Below are 27,782 nucleotides of genomic sequence, written 5' to 3'. Positions count from 1 at the left end.
TTGGAGAGTCAGACTTACCTGCAGTGAGCTATGTGTAAAATTATTTCTCAATGTTTTCAGCATTTGCATAAAAATTGTATTTTTGTTATGCATCTGGAAATCCAGAAAGTGAACAGATAAAGCATCTGAAAAAAATAAATCTGTCTTCCTTTAGACTGGGTGATCTTTATCATGGTCTTCCTTGACACTTGGCTCGTGTTAGGTAAAGCACCATTTGGAACTAATCTTACAGAAAGGGCTGGGAAAGCTCCCCATGCCCCATCCCCACCTTGCACTTCAAAGGATCACAAAGCGTGAGATTGATTGTGGAGAGAAAAGGAAGAAGAGGCATGACACAACAGTATACCCAGCACAGTAATAATTACATCTAGGGATTTGAATGACTGGTTACTGGTTATTCAGGTTGCCAGTGAGATGTTATCCCCTATAATTCCATAGGTCGAAGAAATATGTTGGTTGTTTGAACTGCATTACACCACACTCTAAGTGAAAATATGGAAACATCCTTCAATATGAAAATTTTAAACCTATAATGTGTTCTGATGGACTTGAGCTATCCAGACTCAAATTTTCTAAGCATTGTCCTGACCTTGGCTTGGATTCTTCTACAATGATTAAGGGGAAAAAGTGACTTTGAAATTTCTGAGACTAAAATATGTTGTTTTTGCCAAAATTTAATATTTTTCATATTCAAGAGAATCATCTACGCTTCAAGAATGTGATATTTGATAAGGGATGGTCATGGGTTAATAAGATGTCTTTTAAAATGTGTGCTGTCAAAGTGCATTCATATTTGAGCAAGTTATATTCCACGGAAAAAAATCAGCTTATACATGCAGTTGCAGTTCATTCACAGGCCCTGTTGCATGATAATGAAATAACCACAAACAGCTTACACAAATGTAGTCCTCCTATGGTTCCCATTAAATTACATATAAATGAGGGAAATTTAGAAGCTGGGATAGTTTAACTTGGTCAACTAACTGTATGTTAATTCAGCTCTGGCTTTCGCAATTGCAGTGGGGAAAAAAGTTTCAAATAGTCTATCAAACATTAGCTGTAGATATCTTCTGGAAGGGCGAGTGTGAGAATTGCCCCTTTTTGTTCTCATCAGATACCTAAGAAGCCTATTATGAAATGCCAATTTGAAAAAACGCCAGTCAAAACATGAATTCTGGAAACCTAAGGTCTAAAGGCAGTTTTCACAATACTTATTGAATGGCGATGAACTCATAAAGCCAAGGCTTTGCCATGACATACCTTAGTCTCTGTCTTAATTTTTTTATAAAATGTTACTAATTTTTTTTTTTTCCTATTTAGGTTGCAGTTTCTTAGGAATTATTTTATAGCATAATAAAACCAAACAATACCTCCCCTTCGGTTTTTGCTTCTGGCCTGTTGGCATTTTCAGAGCATAAATAGAAGTCACGTTTTTTAATTTGTGGTGTGTGTATCTTTGAAGTTTGTCAGTTAATTCTAAATGATCTCTGAGAGATAATTGAGAAAAGTGAACTTGTCAGTAGGCTTAGGTACATTATACGGTTAGATGTCAGGAAACTTTGAAAGACAATTTATAGACCTCCCCAAGCCATTGGACTCCGGTGACTTAATCCCTGCCTCAATTACACAAATTGAGCAGGCAGGAGCAGGGTCTGACATCTGTTTATGTGGGCTTTTTGTTGTTGGTTTTCATAAGGGTGGTCTCACCTGCTCTTCAAGGGAAGGGTTCAGGCTGTTGGTCGCAGTGTGTTATCCAGCCACCCAATAACCATGCCGTGTACGGGACATGCTGGGAGAAGGCTACTTATTTCCTCCTTTGGTTTCTGTTTCCATTTTTTTTTCCCAGATAATTCAGTTGCTGAATAGCTCTTGAATTTTAACAGACACTTAATTCCATGTCATATTTTACTGAGGCTTTTGCTTTCAATTAGATAGTGCTTTTTCTGGCACGTCATGATTTTGCCTCCATATGTTAAAAAGGAAATACCCCTTGACTAAACTTTAATCACATCTAATTATTTAACTAACTTTAACTGGTGAATGAAGCTTCTGTCATACTACTTTTTGATATTATTTACATCTGGGTATCCGAGTTAACTGGTGCGTTATGTGTGGGTTTAGTAATCTCTTTTATTCTTTGGTTTTCTAAGGCACTGCTAGAAGTAGGAGTTGCTGTGCATTTGTTAGATTAGATTTTCATAACTTTTTTTTTAACCCCATCTTTTTTGGATGTGAATCAGTGTTCTCATCTCTTGCTACATGAACAGTGAGCTGTATCTTGGACAGAGCTCTTGGAATAACAAAGCCATAAACAAAGTCTTAGCTTTTAAAACTATATTGTTGTTAGAATGTTTATTCTTCATCTACACTTTCTTCTTAAGAAGTTAAAGCTAATGCTACATGGAAGAAATGAGAGAATATGTTTGACTAACACCATGGCTAAACTTAGGTTTGAATTTATTTTAATGCTGTACTCTGTACCTTTATATAAAGCCCTAGTAATGTTAATTATTTCTGTTGTCGTATCATAAATTGGTTGGGTATTCCAAAGCAATCCCAAATGTTTTCTTAAAATCTAGGATGTGGATAAGGTGTGTTTTTTGGAATTTGATGACCTCTACATTGCTTACATAGGGTAAGGATCTGGTTAACATATAATATTTAAACTGTCAACTCTTTAAACTCCTAAGTCTTGAAAATTTCTATGTTAAGTTTTTATTTGTAAAATTTTCCTGTATTTTGACTTTATCTTGTATATTTGGAAGGGCTGGAGGATGTTGTAAATTTTTTTTTCTTTGTTTTTGACATGGGAGAGGTTTCATTTTCTAATTTCAGGTATGTATTTCCATATTCAGAGTTATTTGTATCCAATTTGTGGATTTAGTAAGTTATTTTCATTTGTTGTTCCAATAGTTATACTTTGAAGATGGTTTCTACCAGAGTAAATGAAGTAAGAAGGGGAAGAAAAAAATACACACAAAGGGTCCAGCTGAAAAGTTACTTAAGGTTGCAGGAATTACTTTAGTTTATTCATCATTCAGTTCATACTTGCGTATACTTCATTGCTATTCACTAGATCTGAATCTTGGCACTGTAAAGCAGTCTAAGGTAAACTTTCATTTCTGAAGTGAAAGTCTGGGATGCCAATATTGTGAATTATAATGGGATCTGAAATCTTTTAGGTTCGAGTTTCTGAAGAACTAAGAATAGCAACTGAATAAATGACAGGCAGCTAGATATATTATAATGAGGTGAATTGTAGTAGCTCAACAAGAGTAAGTTCTTGTAGCATGAGCTTTAGTTCACTTATGTTCAACAATTTAATAAAGGACAAGGGGAAAAGCAAATCATATTAACAAAGCAGGCTGTGGCAAAACTTCTGTTTTTGTATTCCCTAGTCTAAGAGCTATTTCAGAGTTTAAGGGGCAGATGGGCATTTCTAAGACTAACAAAGCAGAATTAAGGAAGAATTTAAAAAGGAAAAGAATATCTCTGTGGCCAGTAGCAGGGTTAAAGGCAAATTTGTAAAAAGTTATGAAACAGATCTGTGTTGAGATATACTAGAATTTCTCTAGGAATTTATTCGTGTGTAACACTATATGGTTACCTGAGATACGCCGCTACAGTCAGGTACTGCATTCTCCATAGTGTATTCCCCCCATTTTGGTTACTATGGTTCACCAGGTGATAACAGTAATTTTTTCCTGTGAGTGCCTCGCTAACTGTAACTGTCTTCCATAACAAACAAAATTGCTTATCTTCTTCCTTGTACCCAAGGGAGAGTGACACTTCAAAAAGTTGTGAAATCCCTTATTCAAAGAGGAGGTATGATTTTGAGTCTTCAAAATGTGACACAAATCTGCTATTAAAAATGTTGTTGTTGTTTTTTAACATGTATTTGTGGACTCTCATTTTGGAAAAACAGTTTAAAAATATATTTTTTTCCATGTGGTTCCAGAGCATCAGTGTACAGAGTCCCTTTTGGGTTTAGAAGTGAACCTGACAGCATTTTTCCAGGATTGCGTCATATGTTTCACTCACACTTTCACATCCTGCATTAAACCACATGCATGCACATCAACAAGACAAGATTGTAAAAGGAGTGTAACTGGGGAACTGTTTTCATGATATTCGATAGGAGTAATTGCAGCCACTGCTGTTTCAAAGCAACTGTGGTTATACTATACTATGTCAACAAAAGTCACTTTTGCCATATGGAAAGCTAATTACTTCAGAATGATCTGCTAGAAAGCACTTCTGAGATATTCAGGCCATTTATACAAATCGGCAAAGAATACTTGTGCATGAAACCTTTCCTAAATAAGAGCTTTCACATGCTATAGGTTGAATGTTACAGTGAGAGTTTTGGAAATATTGAAAAAGTAGACTTCTATTTAAAAGGTGGTAGGCAAATTTATTAGGTGATAAGAAAATATGAGTATTTCCCTATGATTTCTATGATCAACCTGATTGTGCTGTTGTTGAATACAGAGGAGGTTTTTGCTGTTCTATTCATCAGGACCCTAATGCTGTGGGAAAAGGGATGAAATATAGAATGCTATATGGTAGTGAGATCATGCAATGCCAGGGATATTTGTCTGTGTAGTATTTATTCCAGAAATGACTGCTAGTTGTGTGCGTGTGTTTTTTTGTTTGTTTGTGCATTTTTCCCCTTCAATAATGTAGGTTTTTCCCTTCTGTAGTCAGTACCAGTACATGTTTTGTTTTTGCATTTGGGCATTTTTCACTTCTGAGCTGTTTAGAGCACCTGTTAATCAGACATTTATCTGTTACTATGAAACTAAAGAATATCCCGATTTTGTTAGGTATGATAGATCTGTGCCTGGACCCTTATTATTCACTGTCAGTAGCAATAACTACAACAAAGTAGTGTCTAGAAGACACTGGAACCTTGATAATTATAAAGTGAGTGTTGTTAGTTCCAGGAATGTCTATGTTTCACAGTGAAGTTAGGTTGATTGATATACTTAAAGGTCTGTCCTAGTTGTCAAGGTATGGATGTGTTATTGATGGTTAGCCCATTATGTAAATGAGGTTTTAGGTGGTTTATTTACTGACTATAACTGCATAGATTTCTGATGCATAAACCATCTGTTCTGAAGTGCTTTTCTTGAAAGCATTTCTTTAGATAGTCTTGTCATCTATCTAAATCAACAGATACAAAACATTTAGAAGCAAATTTCTTAATATGCTGTTAATACTGGGGAGCAGCAGCAGACCTGGAGAAAACTCTGTTTTTTTGTCTCTCATGTCAGGTATAGCAATGCCTTCCCCAAAAGCCCCTTATAAGAGCAGCAGTGTCAGCTCTCCTGGCAGTCTCCTTGGCTCCAGCTGCTTTTGTTCTGCTGAGGGCATCTGTCCCAGGGAGCAGCCTGGTCTCTGGGGCCAATGCTGCAGGTGGACTCATGTCCTGTGTGCTCTGGGCTGAGCAGAGTGAGTTGGTAGGGCCCAGGTGTCCTCTGATTGCCAGCTGGCACCCACCAGCTATATAGCACAATAGTTTTGTTTTTTTCTCTTCTTCCTAGTTGAAATTTCCAGAAATAATATGAGGGCTTTAAGACAGGCTTGCAGAACAGTATTTAATACTGTTAGCATGACATAAAAGAATATAGGTTACTTTTTAGGGGATGTGAGAGGGTGAAGGCACTAAAGGCAAGGAATTGGTTGGGTTGGTGATGGAGAACTGAGTGGAAGGAAACCCTTTATGATTTCACCCCTAACATTGTTCAGAGCTGTTCCAGGGCTTATGAGCAGTTTTTGACTTGAAGACTAGCTAGACTAGCTGCAAAGGAGAGTCAGAGAACAAAGTAACTTAGATGTTCTGTGGAAAAGCCAGCCATGAGAACTGAGGTGTGAACTGAGAAATGACAGGGTTTCACAATGCAAGGATATTTTCAGAGGAAAATTAGGTGTAGCTTTATCTCCTTTCCATGCTCTCTTCGAGTAGCTTATACCTAAGTCTGCAAGTGCCAGGAACACTGGAACTGGCTTCTGTCATCTTGTTCCTGTTACAGTGCTATGAATCTGTTACAAGGTCATCCAGGATTTGTGCTTTAAGTTGGATGTAGTCATTCAAAAAGTCCGACCAACATAGATTTGTTGGATATAATCTGCTTGGTATCTTTACATTGACCTGTTCGCTCAGTTGATTTAATGTCTGTGTATTGCATCATAAAGATGCTGTGGTCCAAGTGGAGGTATTGTGGTAAAAGAGTTTAATTGTTTGATATTAATGGTGTAGCTTGGGTTTTTCTTTAAAATTTTGTGTAAAACTGGTCAGTGGTTTTGATAATACCATGTAGAAAGGTATTAATATCTCTTTATAAATATTTTGAAACATAATCATTGTTGTGGAGCAAGTAGATAAACGTAAAAAGATGCAGTTGGAATAAGAATCTTCAGGAGCTGAGGGCTAGATGCAGAGCTAACTAAGCAATAGGCCTAAATATTTATAAAGCATGTGTATATGTTTAGGGCAACTTCTAAGCTCACACTGACATAATGATAAGTTAATTGGAATGCTGTTTATTCTGGTAGCCATTCTATTTGTACTTTACTTGGTTATCACGTACATGGAGATGACTAGTTCTGTGTCTGCGTATGTATTCTGTAATTACACTGCTGCAATCAGACCTCAAACTGAAAATCATGTATCAATTCGTTCTAAATACTCTTTAGATACTGACATAAGTATGCTACCAGCAGCTCTTGACAAAGGTAGCCTGCTCCCGTGTCCGTCTTCCCTCTCTACGTTTCCAAGAATTACTTGGGACCATTCAAACTAAGATTTGGATATAGATACAGGAACTAGCAGATAAACCATTTTCAGTTTGTTACCTCTTTGCTCGCTTGCCATTTTGTAACTACTGACTCCAGAACAGAAGAAAGTATTTCATAAATCAGCGTAATAGAAAAGCAGCACATTAAAATCAGCATGGAGTCTGAATTGCTCCATGGTTTGATGATTTCTAAAGCTATGTAGTATTAATATATCATTCTTTCTTTGTTTCCCTGTGGATGACATCTATTTTTCATTTTTTGGAAAAGAAACCTTAAATGAGAACTAAATGCTGAAGTATTCTTTGTATGCATCTCAGTAAAATTACCAACGTGAGCAAGAAGTTTGCTGTAATAATTACTGTTGGGTTCAGGTATTGATATGCTATACCAGTAGTGGCTCCTCTGCTGCAAAGTTATGTAGATAGACCTGCTCTGGTACAATGAGAGTCTGGCCCTGTTAGACCTTAATCTTGTAACTGCTAGGCTAGATTTCTGGGTTGCGCACAGGGGGCTAGCGTGGTGTTGGGAACAGTAGCATTTCTTACTTATTTGCAGTCTTCAGTCCTCAAGACCTACAATTTTACGCTCATTACCAAGCTATGGGGAAATCTTAAAAACTCTTCTAACATGGAGATTTGAAACTAGACCTAAAGTTGCCCTTAATTTTGGGAAAGTTGGGAAAGTTCTCAGTATAAAATCTCTCTTTACAAAATTTTGGTTTTCTTCTTTTTTAATTGAGTGAACTGGACCAAACATTAAATCTCAAAGCTGTAGTTGCTAATAATAACTTTTTTTTTTGAAAGAAGTTGTTAATACTGATTCTGATCTGAACTTCACGTCACATGTCCAATTACTATGCTTTTGAAGAGTCTCTGTGGTTGACCACTTTGTGCTATTAAATTCCCAACAAAGAATGAAATGGACAGAGGAAAATGTTGGTGGCATATTGATTTCAGAATATTTGGGTATTATATTAGGTGGCAGGTATTAATTATCTAAATGGAGAACTTGTGTTTTTCAGACCTTACCAGTACGGAAGATTCCATGCAAAGCCAATGCTGCTTCAGGGTCTTTTTTTGCACGAGACAACACAGCAAATTTCTTATCCTGGTGCAGAGATGTAGGGGTGGATGATACCTGCCTGTTTGAATCGGAAGGTTTGGGTATGTATTTATTTACATAATAGTTGGTAACTATAAAGCACTCTTTTTTTTTTTTTTTTTTTTTGCCTTGAGAGAATGGCTCTTTTAATAGATCCTGACTCTGAAACTGACCTCTATCTGCGTAGATTCTGCCCCTTATCTGAAGCATAAACAAATGAAGTACACATAACTTAAAATTCATTTAAGTCAATTTTGAGAGGAGCTTGTATAAGACAAAAATCTTAAAATGATTTCTTGCACGCAAATGATTTTTCATGATACACACTTGCTTTTCTGTTCGTGGAATGTTGTTGCTTAGTTCAGCGAATAGGATAGTCCTGTTCTGTTCTGGGAGAGTAGGATATGAGTGCATTCTCAGTTTTTGTTTCTGATATTTACCTGTTAGTGCAGATTCAGCGTGTTGTTCAGGATGCAAGAAAATATGATTTTGTTCTTCATGTCCTATACTGGATCTTTTTTCACCTGATTCACTTGGGCAGCTCTGGAAAAGAATTATCAGTGCTTCAGGGTGCTCTATCAAAAGAATTGGACCATTTAGAAAACCACTGTTGTATCAGTATATATTCTTTATATATTCTTCATGATTTTAACTCCTCTCTTCAAAGGGAAACTCAGGGCATAGTTACCTCAATGTTTTGTTTCAGACACGTATCATGAAATAGAGAGTCAAATCTGTGCTTATTGTCTGAACTCAGATAAAATTATAAAGCAGTTGTGATGATAGACAACTCAATTTCTGTGGAGGATAAATGAACACACTTTACTGTAACAAGAAGCTTTGTCTGGAGTTCTTACCTGTGTTGCAATTGATCTATTCCCCTTCTTTTACAGTCTTGGTCTTCTAGCACAACTATTTCTGAAACATTTTTTTTCATTCGTCCTTTTATCATGTGAGAGTTATTAAATGAAATGAAGTTGCTTGGTAGAGAAGAAATTAGTATCATAAAGTTGACAAACAGTACTAAGATATATATATTGTCTCTATTTTGTTAGATAAATCCTCAGGATGAATTTTTTCTTGCACACAGTAAATCGAGTATAAGATGAACAATAACCATATTTTCAAAGTTTTGAAATGGTGGAGAAGTTGGACATTTCCTAGAACAAAGAAAATTGCAAACTCCAGAAGAAAGGAAACACAGACCTTCAATGGCTTGAGATTAGCAGAGCCGCCTCTGGTTAAGCCAATACCTAAATGAATATAGACTTTCTTCTGCGATGATGAACTCAGCAGTCTGACATTGTTCCAATAACAGGTTAACTGTGTAGTTGAAAGTGTGTCTACAGTTTCCTCCTGCCTTGTTAAGAAATGAGATCTTATTTAGAGGTGAAATCAGCATAGCTGAGATAACATCATTCCCTGTATAAATTAATTCTTACATATACTTTTAGACATATACAGTGCTTTGCTAGCCACAGTATAATATGGAGTGCAAACACAGCTGGAAATTTGGTGTTAAAGATGACTTCTGCTTTCAGAAAACTGAAGTGAACTGTACTCAAATACATAAGCCAGATGTGGCTCTATTAGGTTTGTTTGATTACTGGCTGACTTCACTCACTGATTGAAAATCAGGTTCTGTTCTCTGAGTGTTACTGTGTATGCAAAGTATATGTTGAAAAGACTTATAGTGCTGTAAATAGGTTTAGAACTTGATAATAAGAACTTGACCTATTTTTCTAAAATTGACAGGGTAATGGTGACCGTGCTGTTTCCAAACAAGATAAAAATAGAAGCTACTATTGTCCCTCAGCTTGAGGTGGAACTAGGAAAAGTTTTGATTTTGTTTGAGGTCTTTCAGTACTACTACATTAGAAATAATGATGATTCATAACAGTTACCAATCGAAAGGATTTATGTTTCTCTGTCACTCAAATCACATTTTCTCTTGCACAGAAAATAAAAATTCAGCACAGGTAAGTAGCATAAAAGGTTCTATTCAAAGCGGTGAGGAATGTGTGAGATTGATGTGTAAGTGTTCGCATTGCCTCACAAAAGTTTGCTATGTTCCTGAAAATAAATAACCCTGGTGAAATGGTGTTTACAAAGGTAACTAATTTTTGTTTTCTCCCTCCCCCCCATGGCTAATAAACTGTACTGAAACATGAAAGCCTGTGTAATAAAGCAAATATTTTCTGCCTATATTGAGGAACCTTACTGTTTTAATGTTCTTGCTTGCCTTGATTTTTATTCTCCTTTTTCACTCTGTTCGGCCTGCCTTATGGTATGCAAATGCTTCTAGATGCACATAATGTTTTTTTCTTTATGTATCACAGAAAATATTCCCAAGATCTTTGAAATCACGCAAGACTAACCACACACGCATGCATCCAACACTGCCATGTTTTTGGTGCTTAGATGAAGGTTATACAAAGGTGTTCCTTCATATGGAGTTAGAACAGTGGGAAACAGGTGGTATAGCAAATAGGTGCAGCCCATACCTCTAAAGCTTGCAGGCAAGAGATGTTGATGGGAATCTTGAGTGTTCCTAGAGTCTAGGCTCTGCAATGTTTTAAAATTCTAGGGTGGATCCAGACAAGCAGGTGAGTAAACCTACCCGTGTCACTTTGTGTCTTTGTCCATTATTTGTGGACAAGTGCACAGATTTCCCTTCTGCCTGGGCACTACCAGCGCTGACTTTGGAAGCCAGTAGAAAATGGTGTCTTATTCAGATAAGAATAAATTGGTGGTAGTTTGGATTTTGTAGGTATACTCTGATATACATGGATACATGGATATCTCTGGTAGATAATGGTGATTTACTTAATTACATTTTTCTGTGTTTGCATTGAAGTTAGGATTTTGGTATTCAAAATCTTTGTGATAGGATTCTAATAATAAGTGGTGATAAATAGATCAATTCTGATAAATACCCTGTCAGGAAAATAATTAACTCCCAAAAATGAGGCCTTAAACATATCCTGCTTTTATAATGGTTTGTTTTTACAAAGTTCATACTAAGTTAGTAGTCAGTAATATGATAGATAAAAACAAACATCAAATTCAAAATGTAGCTTTTCTGTAATTACTTATAATGCTACCAGAGCTGAATGGTAGCAATCTATACATGTTTTGCCCTTTGCACTTCATGGAGAGACATGGCAGAAAAGTACCAGAGTTGATGGCTCTGACAAGAAAACATGGATGGTGTGCCTGCTTCTATGAGCCACTCAAAAAATTATCATCTTTAACAAATGTAGCAACACTGTATGTAGGGATATTCTTAAATGCTGCAAGATAGAGGGAAATTTTGCATGCTCCCTGCATTCGTTGATTAATTAAAACTGTTTTTAACAATTATTATTTTGTTGTTGTTGTTGTTAGTGTATTTAAAGAAGGAATTAGCTTTATTGGTAGGGCAAATGATTATCTGAAGTCAAACTTTGCATCTCACAATTTGATCAGATGATGATCGTCTTCGAATGGGGTTCTCAGTTATATCACAGGTCAAAATTTATCCTTTATCTAGAACTTGGAACACAATGCACTCTTTGCAGTCTAAGAAATGTAATACCGTCTGTAACTCCTCTGTTTCCATGTGTCATGTATATTTTGTAAGTTCCCCTTTGTAGGTTTTTAGGGCAGCAGATCCACACAGCTATGATATTTCAGTTTATGGAAGCATTCTTGATGGAGATTCTTGTAATTATGGTGCTCAAGCCTGAAGAGTGTAATACTCGAAGAAAAACTCTTGGCCAAATAGTAAGAATGGTAAGATTTTCTACGATTGCTTCAGTTAACTGAACTTAAAGATGAAGTTATGAACTCATCGTTGGTAATGTAGTGTTGTTGGATGATTATAGGATTTGGAACCAATGAATATTCTGCGTCTCTTCTGTGATAAAGAGTCTACCCAGCAAGAAAACGGTTTGCTACTGAGTGTGCCAGCATGCTGTGTGTTGTTCATTTTGGGAATTGTTGGATATTGTTGTAGTAATGTTTTATGCTTGTATATTCTGTTACTCTGTGTGTGTGTGTGTGTACACAGTGTGTGACATGGACTTGTTTTGATGCAATTTATTGATTAGAGTTTACTTAACAGGTTCCATAAACAAAAGCATATAGTGCTTTAGTGGAAATAATAGACAGAGACACAAACACCTCTGACCTCTATTCTAATACTGCTTTTCCAATTAAAAACAAAACAAAAAACAGAAACACATAATACTGAAATAACTGCTTAAAAATATTTAATGCGTAGTGGCAAATGGTTTCCTTTTTTTGATTGATTTACTCTAATTTAATCTTTCTATTGAAAAAGGGAAGCATATTTTGACCATTCTTTGAGTGACATATTGCCATCTTACAGTAGCACATGGAATTTTATGTGTAGTTGCATCAGAATAAGGCTACGTCCCATCTTTCACAGCATTTTACTAAACAACTCATTCTATTGTTGAATATGTTCTGTTTTGAGGACTATAGAAGCATCCAGGCAGTGTTATTACCATTGGATTATCATCATAATTCTAGTAAATTGTTACAGTTTAGATGATATCTAGATTGATTCTAGATTAGTTCTGTACTATTTATAGATCTATTGTGTGCAACTTTAATTGTTTTGAGACTTCTGTAACTGAAAGAAGGATGGAAGGCTTCAGGCAGACCTCATTGTAGCCTTTCAGAACTTTAAAGGAGGCTTATAAAAAAGATGAAGAGGAAATTTTTACTCGGGCAGGTAATGATAGGACAAGGGGGAATGGTTTTAAGCTAAAAGAGGAGAGATTTAGATGTAATGTTAAGAGGAAATTGTTCACTCAGGGTGGTGAGACCCTGGAACAGGTTGCCCAGAGAAGCTGTGGATACCCTGTCCTTGGAGGTGTTCAAGGCCAGGCTGGATGAGGCCCTGGGCAACCTGATCTAGTGGGTGGCATCCACGGGTTTGGGACTAGATGATCTTTTAAGTCCCTTCCAATGCAAGCTATTCTATACTTCTGCTATATAGTTCCATTCAGAGAACCCAAATCCTTGATTAAGTATGTCATAGCGTACTTCTTTTTGATGCACAAGAAAGGATATATTGGGATCAGTTCAACAGATGAGGTGTTGTCTAAGCAACATTAAAACACAAAACAAACTACTGTAGAATCTGAAGGAAAAAAAAGTGTTTAAGGAAGAAGTGGAAGACAATACAAAGAAGGATGAACCTTCTCAAAAATCTTCCCTAGGCTTGTGTGAATTATGATGGTAATTGGAAGGGTATGATGACTAATATTAAACCTCTATCTCTTCATGTCTAGTGAGCTAGGAAATGCTTTAGAAGAATAAATCACATACTTTTTTTTTTTTTTTTTATTCAGCTGTCTGAGATATAAAATATATAGCTATATATATGTGCATATATATTATATATGAAAAAAAAAAAAATAACACCACCCTGACTCTGCTAAAAATGGCTTTTAAAATGTTAGGAGCCAAGGCTTTGTTCCTGTATCATGGATGTACATTCTGCAAATTTTAATTAAAAATAAGTAATCATATCTCATGTTTCTTATTCTGAACACTCTTAGTTTAAGTGTGCTCAGCAGCCATGTGCTGTCCATGTGTAGGGTGCATGCTGTCATCTCACAGCCCCAGGGGTGACCAGCACTTCAAAGCAGTGGCTGTTCCTCCTCTGCTCTCTGGCTTTTCCTGCTAGGGTCTGGGCACTGGGGAAGGGAGAGGTGGGAGATGTAGAAATGTGGTGAAAAGCAGGTAGGAAGGAAATGAAACATAAGGAAAGAGAAAAAGGAGTGAGTGAATGGAAGAGGAGAGCCTGTAATAGGAGACATGGGCAGCAAAAAAATGGGGGCAGTGTGGAGAAAGAAGATAGAACTAGAGAGTGGCAGGGATAGAAGTTTGTTAGGAGCTGAAAAGAAAGCATTGTTGAGCAAAAAAATGGCTGGCAATAGCTGGAAAAGATGCAGGCAATGACAACAGATAAGGATTTGAAATAAATGAGATGGAAAGCAAAAGGCCTTGTAATTGTCAGGACATCTAAAATAAGGTGGACTTAATGCACTATTGGTAAATCTTCACACTGCTTTCTTGTCAAGCAAATAACAGGAAGATTCTCTGGCAAGGCAGCTATTTCCCTTCTTCTGCAGTAGATCTATGTAGCATGTGTGGCCTCTACATTTACATTTCCTATTTGCAGGCATACAAAATGTATGGCATACAAAATGGCATACAAAAATTGTGTTGATGCAAAGTGAAGTACTTAAGCTATAATTAAGGCTGGCTCTACCACTTTAATTATTTTAACTGTTTGATATATCTATCAACTCTTCATGTGGTCATGGTCTATCTTTTCCCTACAAGAGCTGTGCTCCCTTTGGAATGGACCTTGCTCCGGCCATGTATTGGTAGTGATTGGTTCAGGAAGTGAAGGAAACTGTTACTAGTAGTTCTTCTCCTCACATGCCTCACTTGTTGCAAAAATCTGAAGATGCTGATGTTTGGAGAATAATATAAGATGTTGAAAGACAGCTTTTGGATGTTGCTACTGAATAGCATTTGACAAGTGACTATGGCAGCGGTATGAACCATACCAGACCTTGTAATGGGATCACTGTGATGTGTTGGCTTTGCTTTCATAAAAAATGTAATGCTAGGAAACATGAAAGTACCCTGTAGATCAGGCAGTATGTCTCTTTAAATAACACTTAAATTAGTGTGCATTTTTATTTCTAATGCATGTACATTAATTCCGTGTATCAGATGGAGATAATTATACTTGCCTCACAGGAATGTTAGAGAGATCTCCACAGTTGTTTTTTTCTTCAGTTCTTCACACCATACAGTAGCACTGGTGTGGAAATGAGTCATGCTGTAGACTTCAAATGATGTGCAGTGAATGATGTATGTGGCTATACGTACAATGCAGATGGTTTCAAAACATCATTTTCAGCTTTCAGTGCTTACCATGTCTAACTGCATATAAATTGCTTCAGTTTCAAAAAAAAAAAAAACACAAAAAAACAACAAAAAAAAAACATAGTAAATGTATGTTTGCCATGTAAAATATCTGGGATTGAGTAACTGGTCATGCTCAAAAGTAGATGTGGTGCCCATTTCCAAAAAGCAAATACTAATGTAGGTTCAAGTAATTCAGAAAAAGATGGATGCCTTTCCCACAGGATATATAACAGAAAACCATATGCACAGTTGTTGCATTTCAACCTGTGCTTGTAACTAATCACCTCGGAAAGAATTGCCTGTTGTCCACAAATGATATTGGCAATATATATGTCTGTACGAATATATGTTAAGACAACTGTGTACATGTGAGTATACAGTTGTCCATGAACTGCAGTACAATTACTGTAAGAACTTAATATGAAGTACAAGGAATCTTACAGATTTTATTGTTAGTGCCATACTGATTCCAAATAATACAAAAAGTGAATTCCATGCTGTGTAGTGTCTTTGAAATAGTTTTTGCCACCTCTTCTATCAGATGTCTCAGACTGCTTTAAAAATATCAACGAATTTGCAACTTCCATATGTAAAACTAAAACAGCAAGAGAAAGAAATGTTGCTCGTTGCATTCTGTAGATGGAAAAAAAATGTAAAGGTAGCTTTTTCCACATAAAGCTGAGGAGGCAGCCTTTAGAAAGTGACTTTAAATATCAAGTTTTCAGTTACTGTGGAATAGCTCAAGACGTGAGTTATACTCAAGATGAGTATACTCAGAAATTGAGACACTTGGAAGTGCTACTTGTTCCAAAAGGCAGTCGTCTTGTTTGCTTTGTCAAAGTTACTGAACATCACGACCAGGATAGGTATAGAAATGCAGTCTTTTATATCTGTGGCATTCGCTCTAACTCCTGAACATTCACTAGTGAGGTGGTAGCCCATTATACAGCTGTGCTTTTGGAAAATACCAAAAATTTTGTTTTGAGAATCTTAAATTATTTCCAGTGTGTATTGCAGTATACAAAGAAACACTTGTTTGTCTCTCAAGTACTCAAATACATATGCTGGTATAGTCCTCAGGAATGCTAACATTGCCTTGTGAGAAGCACTGTGTCACCCTGTTCTTATCGCGTGACCAGATGTTTGTTTTTATGCTTGGTTATTGCCTGCACAGCTTTTCATCCTCTAACAATGATTTCACTGTTTCACATTGCTCAGTGTGAAATGCATGAAATGTGTCTAGACTATTTTGAGTCAGATTTGTGAAAGAACTTTGGGTTTCGTTTGGGTAGAAGAGCTTTAAGCATTGACATAAAAATATTATACTTTTCTTATTCAAGTCTTTGTTGAGTAATATCTATGAATCCTTTTGGAAGTAATATTACTTGAGGCACTCTTTTCCTTCTCCCTTCCAAAAGTTATTCAGATGTGTATATGTGTGAATTGCAATTCAGAAACTCCCTTTGACTATTCCAAAAATGGTTTATTCTACTCGTAGTCTGAGATGTCTTAGTTCTTTAAAATCAAGTTTTATTTTGGAGTAGTCCTAACTGCTTTTAGAATGAAAGCAGCAGAATATCTTTTGAGAGCCATGAATATAACACTTGAAAAATATTGATTGCTAGTGAAGGTTAAATATTTCATAAAATTACTGTGTTGTGGCAAGGAAGAATATTGAGAATAGCTGGATGTCCAAGTCTGCGTCTTTTATATTCTTAATAACAGATGTCTGAAGGATAAAAATACTTTTCCTAGTATATTGCCATTTTAGTTTTCATGCTCTGCAGTTTTACTTCTGGAAATATATTTGGATGAGATTAGAGGGGAAGAATGCATACATCTTGAATTGCTACATATACGCTAGTAAAAGACTTAAGGGCGAGCATTCAATTCATGTAATTTACCACAGATTTATTCAAGTCAGTGGAGCGAGAAGTTGAAGTTGCAGAAATTGAAGATTGGCCCCAGTAGGCATTAGTTATTTAGAGGTGTTTAACTCTGGATTCCAAGTCCGGGTCTCATGCATACGTTATAGGACAAAGCAACGACTTTGAGTTTTAACTAGACATTGAAATATGTTTTTCAGGTGTATATGTGTGTGTGTACATATATATATATATATTATTTTTTTCCTCATGCATTTCAGTTAGGTGAGTCATTAGACAACCAAAACATTTATACCACAGATGTCTCAGCTTGAACTCATTGAAAACACATAAACTTTGTTGCCCTTTTCTTTTTTTTTCCTTCTGATTGGTACAGATATTCACACAATTATTTTTTTGGTGTCAGTTCAATTGGAAGTATAAGGTACATATCTTTCAGTTAGCATGGGAATTTCTAAAAGCTGAAGTTTATCCAAAATGTGAGGGTAATGCTGCAAGAGGTACTACTGGAGAAATGATGACAACGTACTCATAATTCTCATGGTTCATCTGGGTTTTTTGTTTGTTTTTGTTGTTGTTGTTTTTTTTGTTTGTTTATTTTGTTTTGTTTTTCTTCTCTTTTCTTGTATTTCTTTGAGGATTTTGTGGGAGTTGATTCTCCAAGGAGTCATGGGCTTTCCTTATATCCTGATTTTGTTTTTTGTTTATATATTTTACTGGACTTCTCAGCAAAACAACCTATCTGAGGTTTAAAAAAAAAAAAAAGAGAGAGAATCTTCTCAGATAATGGTGATATTTCTGAATGAGAAGTACATAGATTCATAGTGTGTTACAGCTTCTTCTGAAGCTTAAAAATTGCAGGTCATGAGGAATTCAAGCATAAAAACTTGCATATTTGCACGTGTGTGTGTATATATATATTACAGGAAGCAAGTTTTTGGTTCAGTTTTCTTATGATGAGCTTAATTCCTAAATTACTCACATTTTTATTTCCTTTGAGAAGAAATGTATGAGAAATTCAGGACCAAACTAACAGTGAGGTATATTAATGAAGTCTTGTAGTTTTTCTGATTTAAGTTGGCTAAGAAAAACAGTGATGTAAAGGATATGAATTCTTTTAGTTTATAGGGTTAAAGAAAACAACAAACAAACTTCATTTAAATGTTGCTCATTTATTTTTGATCTTCTTCTACTCTTAGTGTTCTGCCAGAGCTCTTTATTATTTTTAGGATTTTACAAACTGATTGTAGGTTACCAAATAATTTTCCAATGATTTAGAATTTTATGTTCAAAAGAATTAAATGATAACTAAATGGGAACTTCCTAAATCATCTGCACTCTGAGAAACAGTCCTTGATCCCATCCTTTTTGTTCCAGTAAGTAAAATTCCAGTTAGCTAAAGAAAAAAGCAAGTTTTATCTGCATTGAGAGTTATAGATGTTGATGATTCAGTTCTGTTCATCACAAAGATCTCTAAAATAGCTCTTATTTATATGTTTTCCATCTTCATTTTTCTTTTCCAGTTCTCCACAAGCAGCCAAGAGAAGTGTGCCTTTGTTTGCTGGAACTTGGAAGGATTGCAGCAAGGTAGGTGGAAATATTTAAAGAATGAAGAAATATTTACATTCTTGACAGCACTGACTATTGAGAGACTTACTAAATCAGCACATCCCAAGCTAACTTTTATGCTCATTAGGTTCAAGGAGAACCTGATGTCACTCAGGAATATCTTTTAGGCAGTTATAAACACATACAATAAAATATCTATACCTTCACCTCAGTGAGCGTATTTCTTGGCTGTCCTTATATTAGGAGGGGAAACGGTTGAGAATTATTTCTAAATAAAACTTTGATCTGTTTCTTTTTCTAATAGTCATGTCTGTCTATAAACAATTGAGATTTCATTAGCTTTGCTGATAATAAATCAGTCTTCAAATATCTTAAATCTGATCTAAACGACACTGACTCTTACCTCATTTATTTAAATAAACTTAGCTCTGATTCTCACCAACAGAATCAAGACAAGAATTAACAGTCTGCGTTCCATCTCTGTCAGATGCTCCTAGTCAGGCGGGACCCTCAATACCCTTTAGCATTATTTTTGCCTGCAAGACACCAGTGACTTTTTCTAGACAATCAAAATGACGGTAATTAGAATGCAATTTTTCTGTTTTTGCAGATGCAGAAATAACCAGAGCAGTGCATAAGATTTTCAACAAAATATCTGAACAGCAGTAGTGCTGCCCAGTCATACATGTAACGGCAATTATACGAAGCCCTGTCTATTGCAGTGGATTGCCTTATTTAAATAGTTTCATTAATTTCAGTAAAATGCCTTTTTTTGTGTGTGTTTACAATCAGTATGAAGGAGGCCTCCACTTATTCCTAGTAAAAGAACTAGTATTTTCATGGCAAAATTTTATTATAGGCATTCGTATTTTATGAATGCAACTCACTTGGGAAGCTGCTTAACTCAACTTGTCTCTTGGTGAAGTTTCAAAAAAGCCTTTGTTGCCAGTGGAAGTTGGCATAGCAATGGTGGTAAGAAAACAACCTGACTTCTACATGGCAGGAATTATTATACATCATTATTATGTTTTACAGATTATATTTATGTTACTGTATTCACTTTTTATTTACAGCTTAGAGGTCAAATAACATATGTCTCTATACTTGTTTCTGCTCCAATATTTCTTCCTTGAAAGCAAGTAAAAATATTTATAATCTCTTAAGTTTATGAAGGGCACAAAAACTCTTCAAGGGGAATATAATTGATGGTTGATAGGTTGATATAAAGGAGAAGTACTTATTTGATGGCAATTTTGATTGATCTGTGGTAAACTAAAACTACTATCGAAAAAGAAAATGGACAGTTCCCTCCACTAAGTATAGGAAAGAAAACGTTGTGCTGCTTTAAATGGGAATGAGGCCAGTTGTATGCTTGCTTTGTAAAGCAAACTAGGTCTTTTAACAGTCTTTTGGGGTCTCCTTTCCCGAAGAGTTATCACAGGGATTTTTGAAAAGGTGCCTCTGTGTGCTTCTACATAATGAGAAGAATGAGACACTGAATAACTTTTTACTTTCCTCTTCTTTCTCTGTTCTAAAAGCACAAAGATATGTTCAAAGCGGCCTATTCGTCACAAGGAGTCAGCTTCGAGCACACTAATGTCCAGCTAGATTACCGTTAGTCTTCAGGGTCTTCTTGGGTTTGATGCACAAATGAAAGAGAATGGGCATCATTCAAGGTAGAGACAGAATTGAGCTCTGTTTTGCTCAACTTGAAGTCATTCAACAGGTTCTCTGTGGATGAGGGTAGACGGTTGCTAATTTACCTATGCTTTAACAGCATTTTAACAACTTTAACAACACATCTCTCATTGTGTCCTTTTAACCAAATTAGAGAGAGATGAACTAGACGGATGGACTACAAGGCAAGTGGAAAACTGTAGTGACTGCTTAGCTCAGAGTGTCAGCCCCACTGGTTACTAATGGCATTTATCAGCGATTTATACTGGTGACACAATTGCTTGAACGTTTTCATTAATGGTCTAGATGGTGTGATGGAAGGCAGCCTCAGCACATTAATAGATGAACAGGATATTGTGGGAACAAGTCTGCACACTGGAGAGCAAAGTTGTCCAGAGGGACCTTGACATGTTGAAAAAATAGAATGACAGAAAAATTCTGGAGTTGGGAAAAAAAAAAAAAGGCAAGTGCAAAAGCATGCACCAGGAGTAGAATGCTTATGTACAGGTTAGGAACAGACCATCTCAGCAGCAGCAATGCAAGAAACGGCCTGAGAGACTGACAAGAAGTGGCCCGGAGTCATCAGGATACCCGTGTGGCAATGAAGATGACAAATGTGTGTTGGGCTGCATTAGTAAGAGCAAAACAAGCAGCTTGAGCGAAGTGCTTGTTAGTTGGAACATGTTCTGTGTGAGGAAAGGCTGATGGACATGGATTTCTTCAGACTGTAGAAGAAGACTTGGTGGATGCAGTTGCTGTCTTGTACTACCCAATGGGGGTGTGATGGAGGTGTCTGGTAAAGCCAACTCCTTTAGGGCTATGCTCTGAAATGATGAGAGGCAGCAAGAGAAATTCTGACTGGAAATGCAGCAAAAGGAATGAAGTTCTTATGTAACTATTAAACTCGGGGGGCTAGACAACCCCCATAGATCTCTTGAAATTACTGTTGAGCAATTTTAAGATTTCTGGTATTGTATTCAATTTTTCCTTGGTAAAAATGGGAAGTGGACCTCTAAGAAGTCTGTTGGAGATCATGTTACAGTCCAACGCTGCTTCATTTGTCGTTATGAGAAAGCAGGCTAGAAAAGAGCAGAAAAGGAAATTCTCAGCATACCTTCCAGAACAGAATTTGCACCTCTACTGCATGACAGAGCCCTCTCAGAAAGATGTGTTTTTACCATTTCAGCTTCCCAGCAGGTTGATCCATTCAGTATCAATACAGGTTGATTCCACGTGTGGAAAAAAAAATGCATGTATTTTTGTTTTTTTGTTTGTTTGTTTGTTTTTCAACTCAGCACCAGAGGAATTTAGAACACAACAAGCACGGGGAACTTTAAAAGTCTGTTGCAATGATAAAAAATTGGAGATCATGGAAAGCAGCAGAAGTTAAGAAGCAGCATTGCTTAGAAGAGTGGAAGAGTTTTATTTGATGAGTAAGGTTGCATGCAGGTGTAGGCTTAGGGCCCAGCGGGAATTTAATGATTTACAGCCTGTCGGCATCTGCAGACAGACAGGAAGTAAATGGATTGTATATAAGTGCTTGCTTCAATGTTGGCTGACTTTTCATTAGGCAAACTGCACCAGTTATAAGCCAATACAAGCACAGATTTGGTTCTTAGATTTCTTTATATTAATTTACTAGGCAGTAGTGTGATTAAATTAAAATTTATTTAAAAAAAAAAGAGACAGTATATGTGTTTATGCCCTTCCTCTGTATTTAACATTATTGTGGAGTATTTAGATTAAATGGTAATAATGTGTTTGTTTCCACTCAATATTTCAGTGTCCAGATCTTTACCTAGATAAGTCAGCATAGTTCTGCATCTGGTCTACGGACTTCTCTACAGAAGAAAATACGGTTTCATTTATGCAAGTAGTTTGCTTGCTATGAGAAATCTACATGGCATGATAACTTTATCAAGTTGAAGCCCTACTCCAAAAAAGGAAATCTTTTTTTTTCCTTGTTTTTCTTGTTGTTCTTCAGTGTTGGCAAAGAAAAAAGCAGAGGGGAATTATCAGTGATTAGGAAAATAGGATGGGCCTTTGGACTCCTGACATCTGTCCAAGTTCTGTTGCTTGCTGTGAGATACTGACTTAATCATTTGCCATAAAACTTTCAAAAGCAGGCATTGTTTTAAAGAGCTTTGCTCTCCAAGTTCTGTGCTTGAGATGCTCCATGCCAAAGCTGCTTGTATTTGTTTTGGTTGGAGCTGCAAGTATTTTGCCACTGTAAGCAGAGGTCTGAAGATTGGCTGTGAAAAATAGGTTAAAAGAAAAGCACTAGCTGATTCTGGAAAATACTGGCTGTGTGTCCATTTATATGCCTGTAAATTCAGTGCAATACTAGAACCCAGGATAATCTTTAATTCCTTTTCAGCTGGAGTTCTATGAAAAATGCTAACAGAAAATCAAAGATGTCAAGTGATTTGAAGAAGAAAAAAAAAAAAAAAAACAAAACACAGACCCTTCCCTCCTCCCCCCCCAAGCAACAGCAACAAAAACTGCTAATGTGCTGAACTTGAACCAGTCCTACACAGTAGAGCAATTTTTAAGGCCTACTGTCATTCATAAATTACTCAGTCACTATCATACGTTATCAGACAGAGAAGCTGAAGAACTACACTGGCTGTACATTTAATTAACTGAAAGATATAGCTTAATTTCATTCTTTGTATTGATTTGGAATGATGGCATCAATGATTGATATATTTTGTACTTGTTTACTAAAGTATGTAGCAATCTATTATTGCACAGTAGTGCGATATAGGAAGTATAAATACTCTCCACCATTTTGTTGTAAAACATTAAATACATAAGGACAAGTAATTTGTTTGTGTGTTTCTAAAAGGTTTGGGGTGGAGCCTCCTGGATTAATAAAGTTGGAAAAAGAGATCGAACAAGAGGAAACGCTTTCAGCACCCCTCCCATCTCCTTCACCCTCACCAACAAAGTCTCCAGGGAAAAAGAGCACAGGGAAGCTGTTGGATGATGCTGTAAGTTGTGGGGAAAAGCTTCCCATCTGGTCCATTCTTGTATGCACTTACTTGCAAAACACACAGAAGCTTCATTTTTACATCTCACTGTACTTTAGAGATCTGCAGACTGATAGAGTTAATTTATTTTTGACCGCAATTATTTCTGCCAGAAGTTTGGAAAAAATGTAGCATTGTGTAGGAGATATGCAGTTTAGCCTAGCTTAGTGTTTAAGGCCAAGTTCCCTTCTTATTATTCTGTGTTTTTCTGTTCACTTCTTATTCATCAACTCCCACTTGATGTTTTGTCTGAGAAAGGACTGAGTCAGGACTATGAGATTTGGCCCATACTGACTTGTACAGACAGTTAACAAACGCTTTGAAGTTATCTCAGCCTAATTTTTATTCTGCTGTTCTGCATGTTTCTCACATGGTGGTGGTGGGGGAAGATTTTTTCTTCATTGTTAGAAAGCATCTTGCTTTGAATTTTATTAAACTCTGCATTATACTGTAGTGTTCATATCTCTGTTGCAGTCTCTAGAGGGGTTCATTTGAAACTACTGGAATCAGATGAAAAGGACACATTTTGAGAGCAGGAAGAGGTTAAACTTGAAAAGTACAAATATATTCTATAAAAAGAAGCTGTTACTATAGTAACTGTTATATTACAAGGTAGATGTGCCACCTGGGAGTTAAAAAGCACTTCTTGAAAAATCCATGTGCCACTTTTTTGTTAGAAGGAGCAGATGGAATATGATGTTTGTTCATTTTATTGAAATACTTTGTACTATTTAGTGCAAATAATTAAACTTTTTTTTTTTTGTATTTCTTCCACAACTTTGCAAAAGCACTCATGTATATTTCAACAGAATTGAGAAAGAACAATTATGCGTAGGAGTGTGGTGACTGCATATCTTGTAGGAACAGAAGAGAGAGTATGAAGGTTGTCTCCAACCACCTCCTTTAATTTAGAAAGCAGTAGGGATAGAAACATAATGGAATTCCTCCAGCTAGATTCTTGACCCTCACTGCCCCAGACACTTGCACCATAAAATAGCAGCAGTGCTTGTAGAGTCCAGACACAAAATAAAATAGGATATAATTCTTCCCTCTGCTTCCTTATTTGATTTCCAAATTCCACTCAATAATACTGCTGTATCCTTTGGGATTGTAAGGTAATGGAAGCCTCAATAGGAGGATCAGCAACGAAGGTCTCATTATCTGCTGTTTTACTGGTATAAATCTGTTGGCTTTCATTCTTCACAGCTCTAATAGGGCTCTATTTTGCTTACACAGGTCAAAACAGCCTTGAACCTGTTAGGTCCAACTATGCTGTATTTTTGCTTGCATAGATTATCCCTGGTAGATGTAGTAATTAAGGCATATTTCACCTTACCCATTTTCAGATGGAAATTTCAAGACCATCCTCAGAGGTGATAACTGTGATAGGATATTATGTCAGGAATCCCTGATTATCAAGCAGCATTCAGAGGGCCGTTGTCAAAAGGATAGGGATAGTGTTTAGAGGACGCTACTACATTTCAAGAGATATAGGAATGCACCTTTTGCACCCTCAGAAACCTACCCTGGATTTAAGTCATTGGATCCTTGCTTCACTGATATTATTCCTATCGCAGCTGACCATCTAAATAATTTGATTCTCTAGAAAATGGAGGCTAACACTCAGCATTTGTTCATAAGAATCACTGGAATAACTGGTCTTAAAATAATGCAGTGATTGTACATTGAAACTGAGGACAAAACATCTAATAGTTAAGGAACACTTTTTGTGTCAAATACACAGAATCCCTTTCCTAAGTGAAATTTTTAAATGCAATATTTTTCACAAAAATATAATGCCCTATTTTTAAAGGCAAACAAACAAACAAAAAAGTACTTAGTAAAACTATTCTGCAAGGTAATGAAGTTATTGAGATAACAAGACTGAAGAACTTCAGACATAATTAGATGGCCTTCATGTTGGTAATGAGGGCTGGTTTCAAAAGCATTTTTGTTCACCGGTCCAGTATAGAAAGAATAATTTTGGTTAATGTTTAATTTCTTTCCAGTTTGTTTAACATTCTATGACTTTCTCTTAAAAGCATATTTGAAAAACTTTGGTTTTACTTCACAAGTATTTTTTTAATTTATTCAAGATAACCAAAATACCTCTTATATTGCCATAGCTTTACCCGTTTTTTTTTTTTTCTTAAAAAAGTTTAAGATGTTCATTTCTTAGCTGTTCTGAGCAGATTATTTCCCAGTCTTCAGACTGCTTTTACAAGGCCTTGATAGACAATCTGGATTTCAAAAGGTCTTTGTAGTATTATTTGACGTGGAGAAAACCTCTAGGAAGTTCCTTCAGCATTTTGCATTGTTTGACACCCACATACTAGGTCAGCTTCCATCAAAGAAAACTGCAGTGTATGAAAATGATGTTCCTGTGTACAATTGGAATGCCAAATAAGTTTCTCAACCGCATCTCTTTTAGCATTGATGACTGTGCTACTTTCAGATCATTGAAGAGTGCAAAATAAACTTTCACTAAATATTAATGTTTCTGGTAGCATATGCAGGGCCACATTTTCACAAGAGGCTGAAGTCAAGCAGATGTAGCTGACAAAAAGCAGGAAGGTTGTTTTCATCTGTCTTTTCTCAGCTCTTATTGCTGGGGCTATGTAGTCATGTTTGGCATTGATGAAGTAGAGCAGCTTTGAGGCCCCTTAAAATTACCCTTGATTGCAATAATGCCCTAACTTGGCGATCATCAAAGGGTAGTTAGCAATATTGAAGAGCATCTTGGCATGACTATGTCAGAATATTCTCTGCTCACCTTTAATTAAGGTACAAGTGCACTATTTGAAAGTGCAAAGTGGAAGTATCGGATAACTTTTATCCAGAAGCCAAAATGCTTCTATATTTATTGTATTTATTTAGAAGGCAAAATGCATTATTATGACACCTTTGTTTTGTCTGTCAACTGTACTAGTACTTTGACAGTTGAGCTGATTCACCATAAAATACTGAGTATGTATCTACAAAATTTTGATGCTAAACTCAAATTGTCGAAGTGTTTGTAGACTTCAAATAAACACTACAAATTTTATGTTGAACTATGACACTTGTCTCTATTTTTACCCCTTCACAGCTGTAAAATCCTCCTTGACATTGGAAGCACCACAGTCTGGGATTATGGAAATAATTTTAAAAATCAACATTCAAGATCTGTTTTAATATATAAGGCTGATAAGGAACCGTGCATGCATGTGTATATATAATGTTAACATTTTATTTAATTGATTTCACATAGCTTATATTTCAAGGCTAACGTGCGACTGATTCCTGATTCTTGAGTCTGGCTAAATTTGGTGCAGCTCCTGAAAGACATACACGCGCAATCTAAATGTGCACAGGAATCTATGCAGCGCTTTCTATAGCCATCCTAAGGCTGAGTGTATTCAGAAGTTACTCTAGATCTTTTTGGTCAGTGAGTGATCTGAAAAGACAGGGAAGTATTCACAGATATTTTTCCTCAGTTTCCAAAGAAGTAAGCAACCCTTTTTAGGTTCTGAATCTTTTAAACAATATTACAGTGGCATTCACATCAGTGCAAGAAGAGCCTAATCCTGAATTCTCATTCAGGATTTTTTCATTCATAATTCATGTGAAATTCTCAATAACTTCAATAGAATTTAGATCTGAGTGAAGGGTTTACAATGCTCCCTTTAAAGAAGTGGTACGTGAAATAGTATTTCTCAAAAACAAATAAATAAAATCAAGACCAAACTATTAAAAAAAGAAAAAAAAAAAAAGAAAAGGTGAAAACGAAATGAAGAAAAATGAGGAAAATACCAGCAATGAAGACTTAGATTAATGCTATCATGTCATGGTAAATGTCCTCTTGAATGTTTTGCCACAGATGCTATTTTAAACAGGTTTTGTTAATAACTTTTTTTTTTTTTTTTATCAGGTTAAACACATTTCTGAAGATCCACCTTGTAAATGCCCTAATAAATTCTGTGTGGAGCGCCTTTCACAAGGAAGATACAGAGTTGGAGAAAAGATCCTCTTCATTAGGGTAAAAGTTTTATTTCTTTTTTTATTTTATAGCAAGTTATAGTGTCTTCTTATGGGCTAAAGTTGCGCCAGGGGAGGTTTAGGTTGGATATTAGGAAGAACTTCTTTACTGAAAGGGTTGTTAGGCATTGGAATGGACTGCCCAGGGAAGTGGTTGAGTCGCCATCCCTGGAGGTCTTTAAAAGACGTTTAGATGTAGTCCTTAGTGATATGGTTTAGTGGAGGTCTTGTTAGTGTTAGGACAGAGGTTGGACTAGATGATCTTGGAGGTCTCTTCCAACCTAGACGATTCTGTGAAACAAGCAACTTCTACCTTCCCCTTTGGAAATATTTTCTTTTTAACCAACATCAACTCAGTTTTATGATACTGAATAAAGAAATACAGTGGGTTAACTGACTCATGGAATTATTAGCATTTGGTAGGTCCTTCTAATTCTAGGTCATTGAATTTGCTCTGTCTTTGATCAATGGCAACCAGAAGTCTTACAGAGAAGATGACTTCCTCCCACTTCTGTCTGAAAGAACACCTACTTCATCATCACAGCCTTTCCCCCACTTTGTATTGACTGATAGTATTTGATGGGTCCAGAAAAGGATCAAAGACTTCATGATCCTTGAATTAACAAGTCACAACTAAGACATTGCTAAAGTAGGGGGAGCAAAACATTAATGTCCATATTACTTCATGTGATGAGCAGGTATTTCCAAACCCAGTGTTGTATTTCAGACTTCATATGTA

At 36.2% G+C, this 27,782-nt stretch overlaps 1 protein-coding gene across 5 annotated transcripts in view; it reads left to right on the top strand.

The window, feature by feature from the left end:
* GAS2 (growth arrest specific 2) overlaps positions 1 to 27,782 on the top strand; it is a 99,610-nt gene that overhangs the window by 34,307 nt on the left and 37,521 nt on the right. For all 5 annotated transcript variants that reach the window (XM_035550228.2, XM_035550225.2, XM_035550227.2 and 2 more), the window contains exons 4-7: positions 7,823 to 7,964; positions 18,272 to 18,335; positions 22,843 to 22,987; positions 26,937 to 27,044. In XM_035550228.2, the coding sequence (XP_035406121.1) occupies positions 7,823 to 7,964; positions 18,272 to 18,335; positions 22,843 to 22,987; positions 26,937 to 27,044 (459 nt within the window). The remainder of the gene's footprint in view (positions 1 to 7,822; positions 7,965 to 18,271; positions 18,336 to 22,842; positions 22,988 to 26,936; positions 27,045 to 27,782) is intronic.

This window comes from Cygnus atratus, chromosome 5, assembly GCF_013377495.2.
Source record: "Cygnus atratus isolate AKBS03 ecotype Queensland, Australia chromosome 5, CAtr_DNAZoo_HiC_assembly, whole genome shotgun sequence".
In the NCBI taxonomy this organism is placed as follows: Eukaryota; Metazoa; Chordata; class Aves; order Anseriformes; family Anatidae; genus Cygnus; species Cygnus atratus.
The sequence above is the reverse complement of the archived record's forward strand: the minus strand, read 5'-3'. Positions and strand labels throughout refer to the sequence as shown.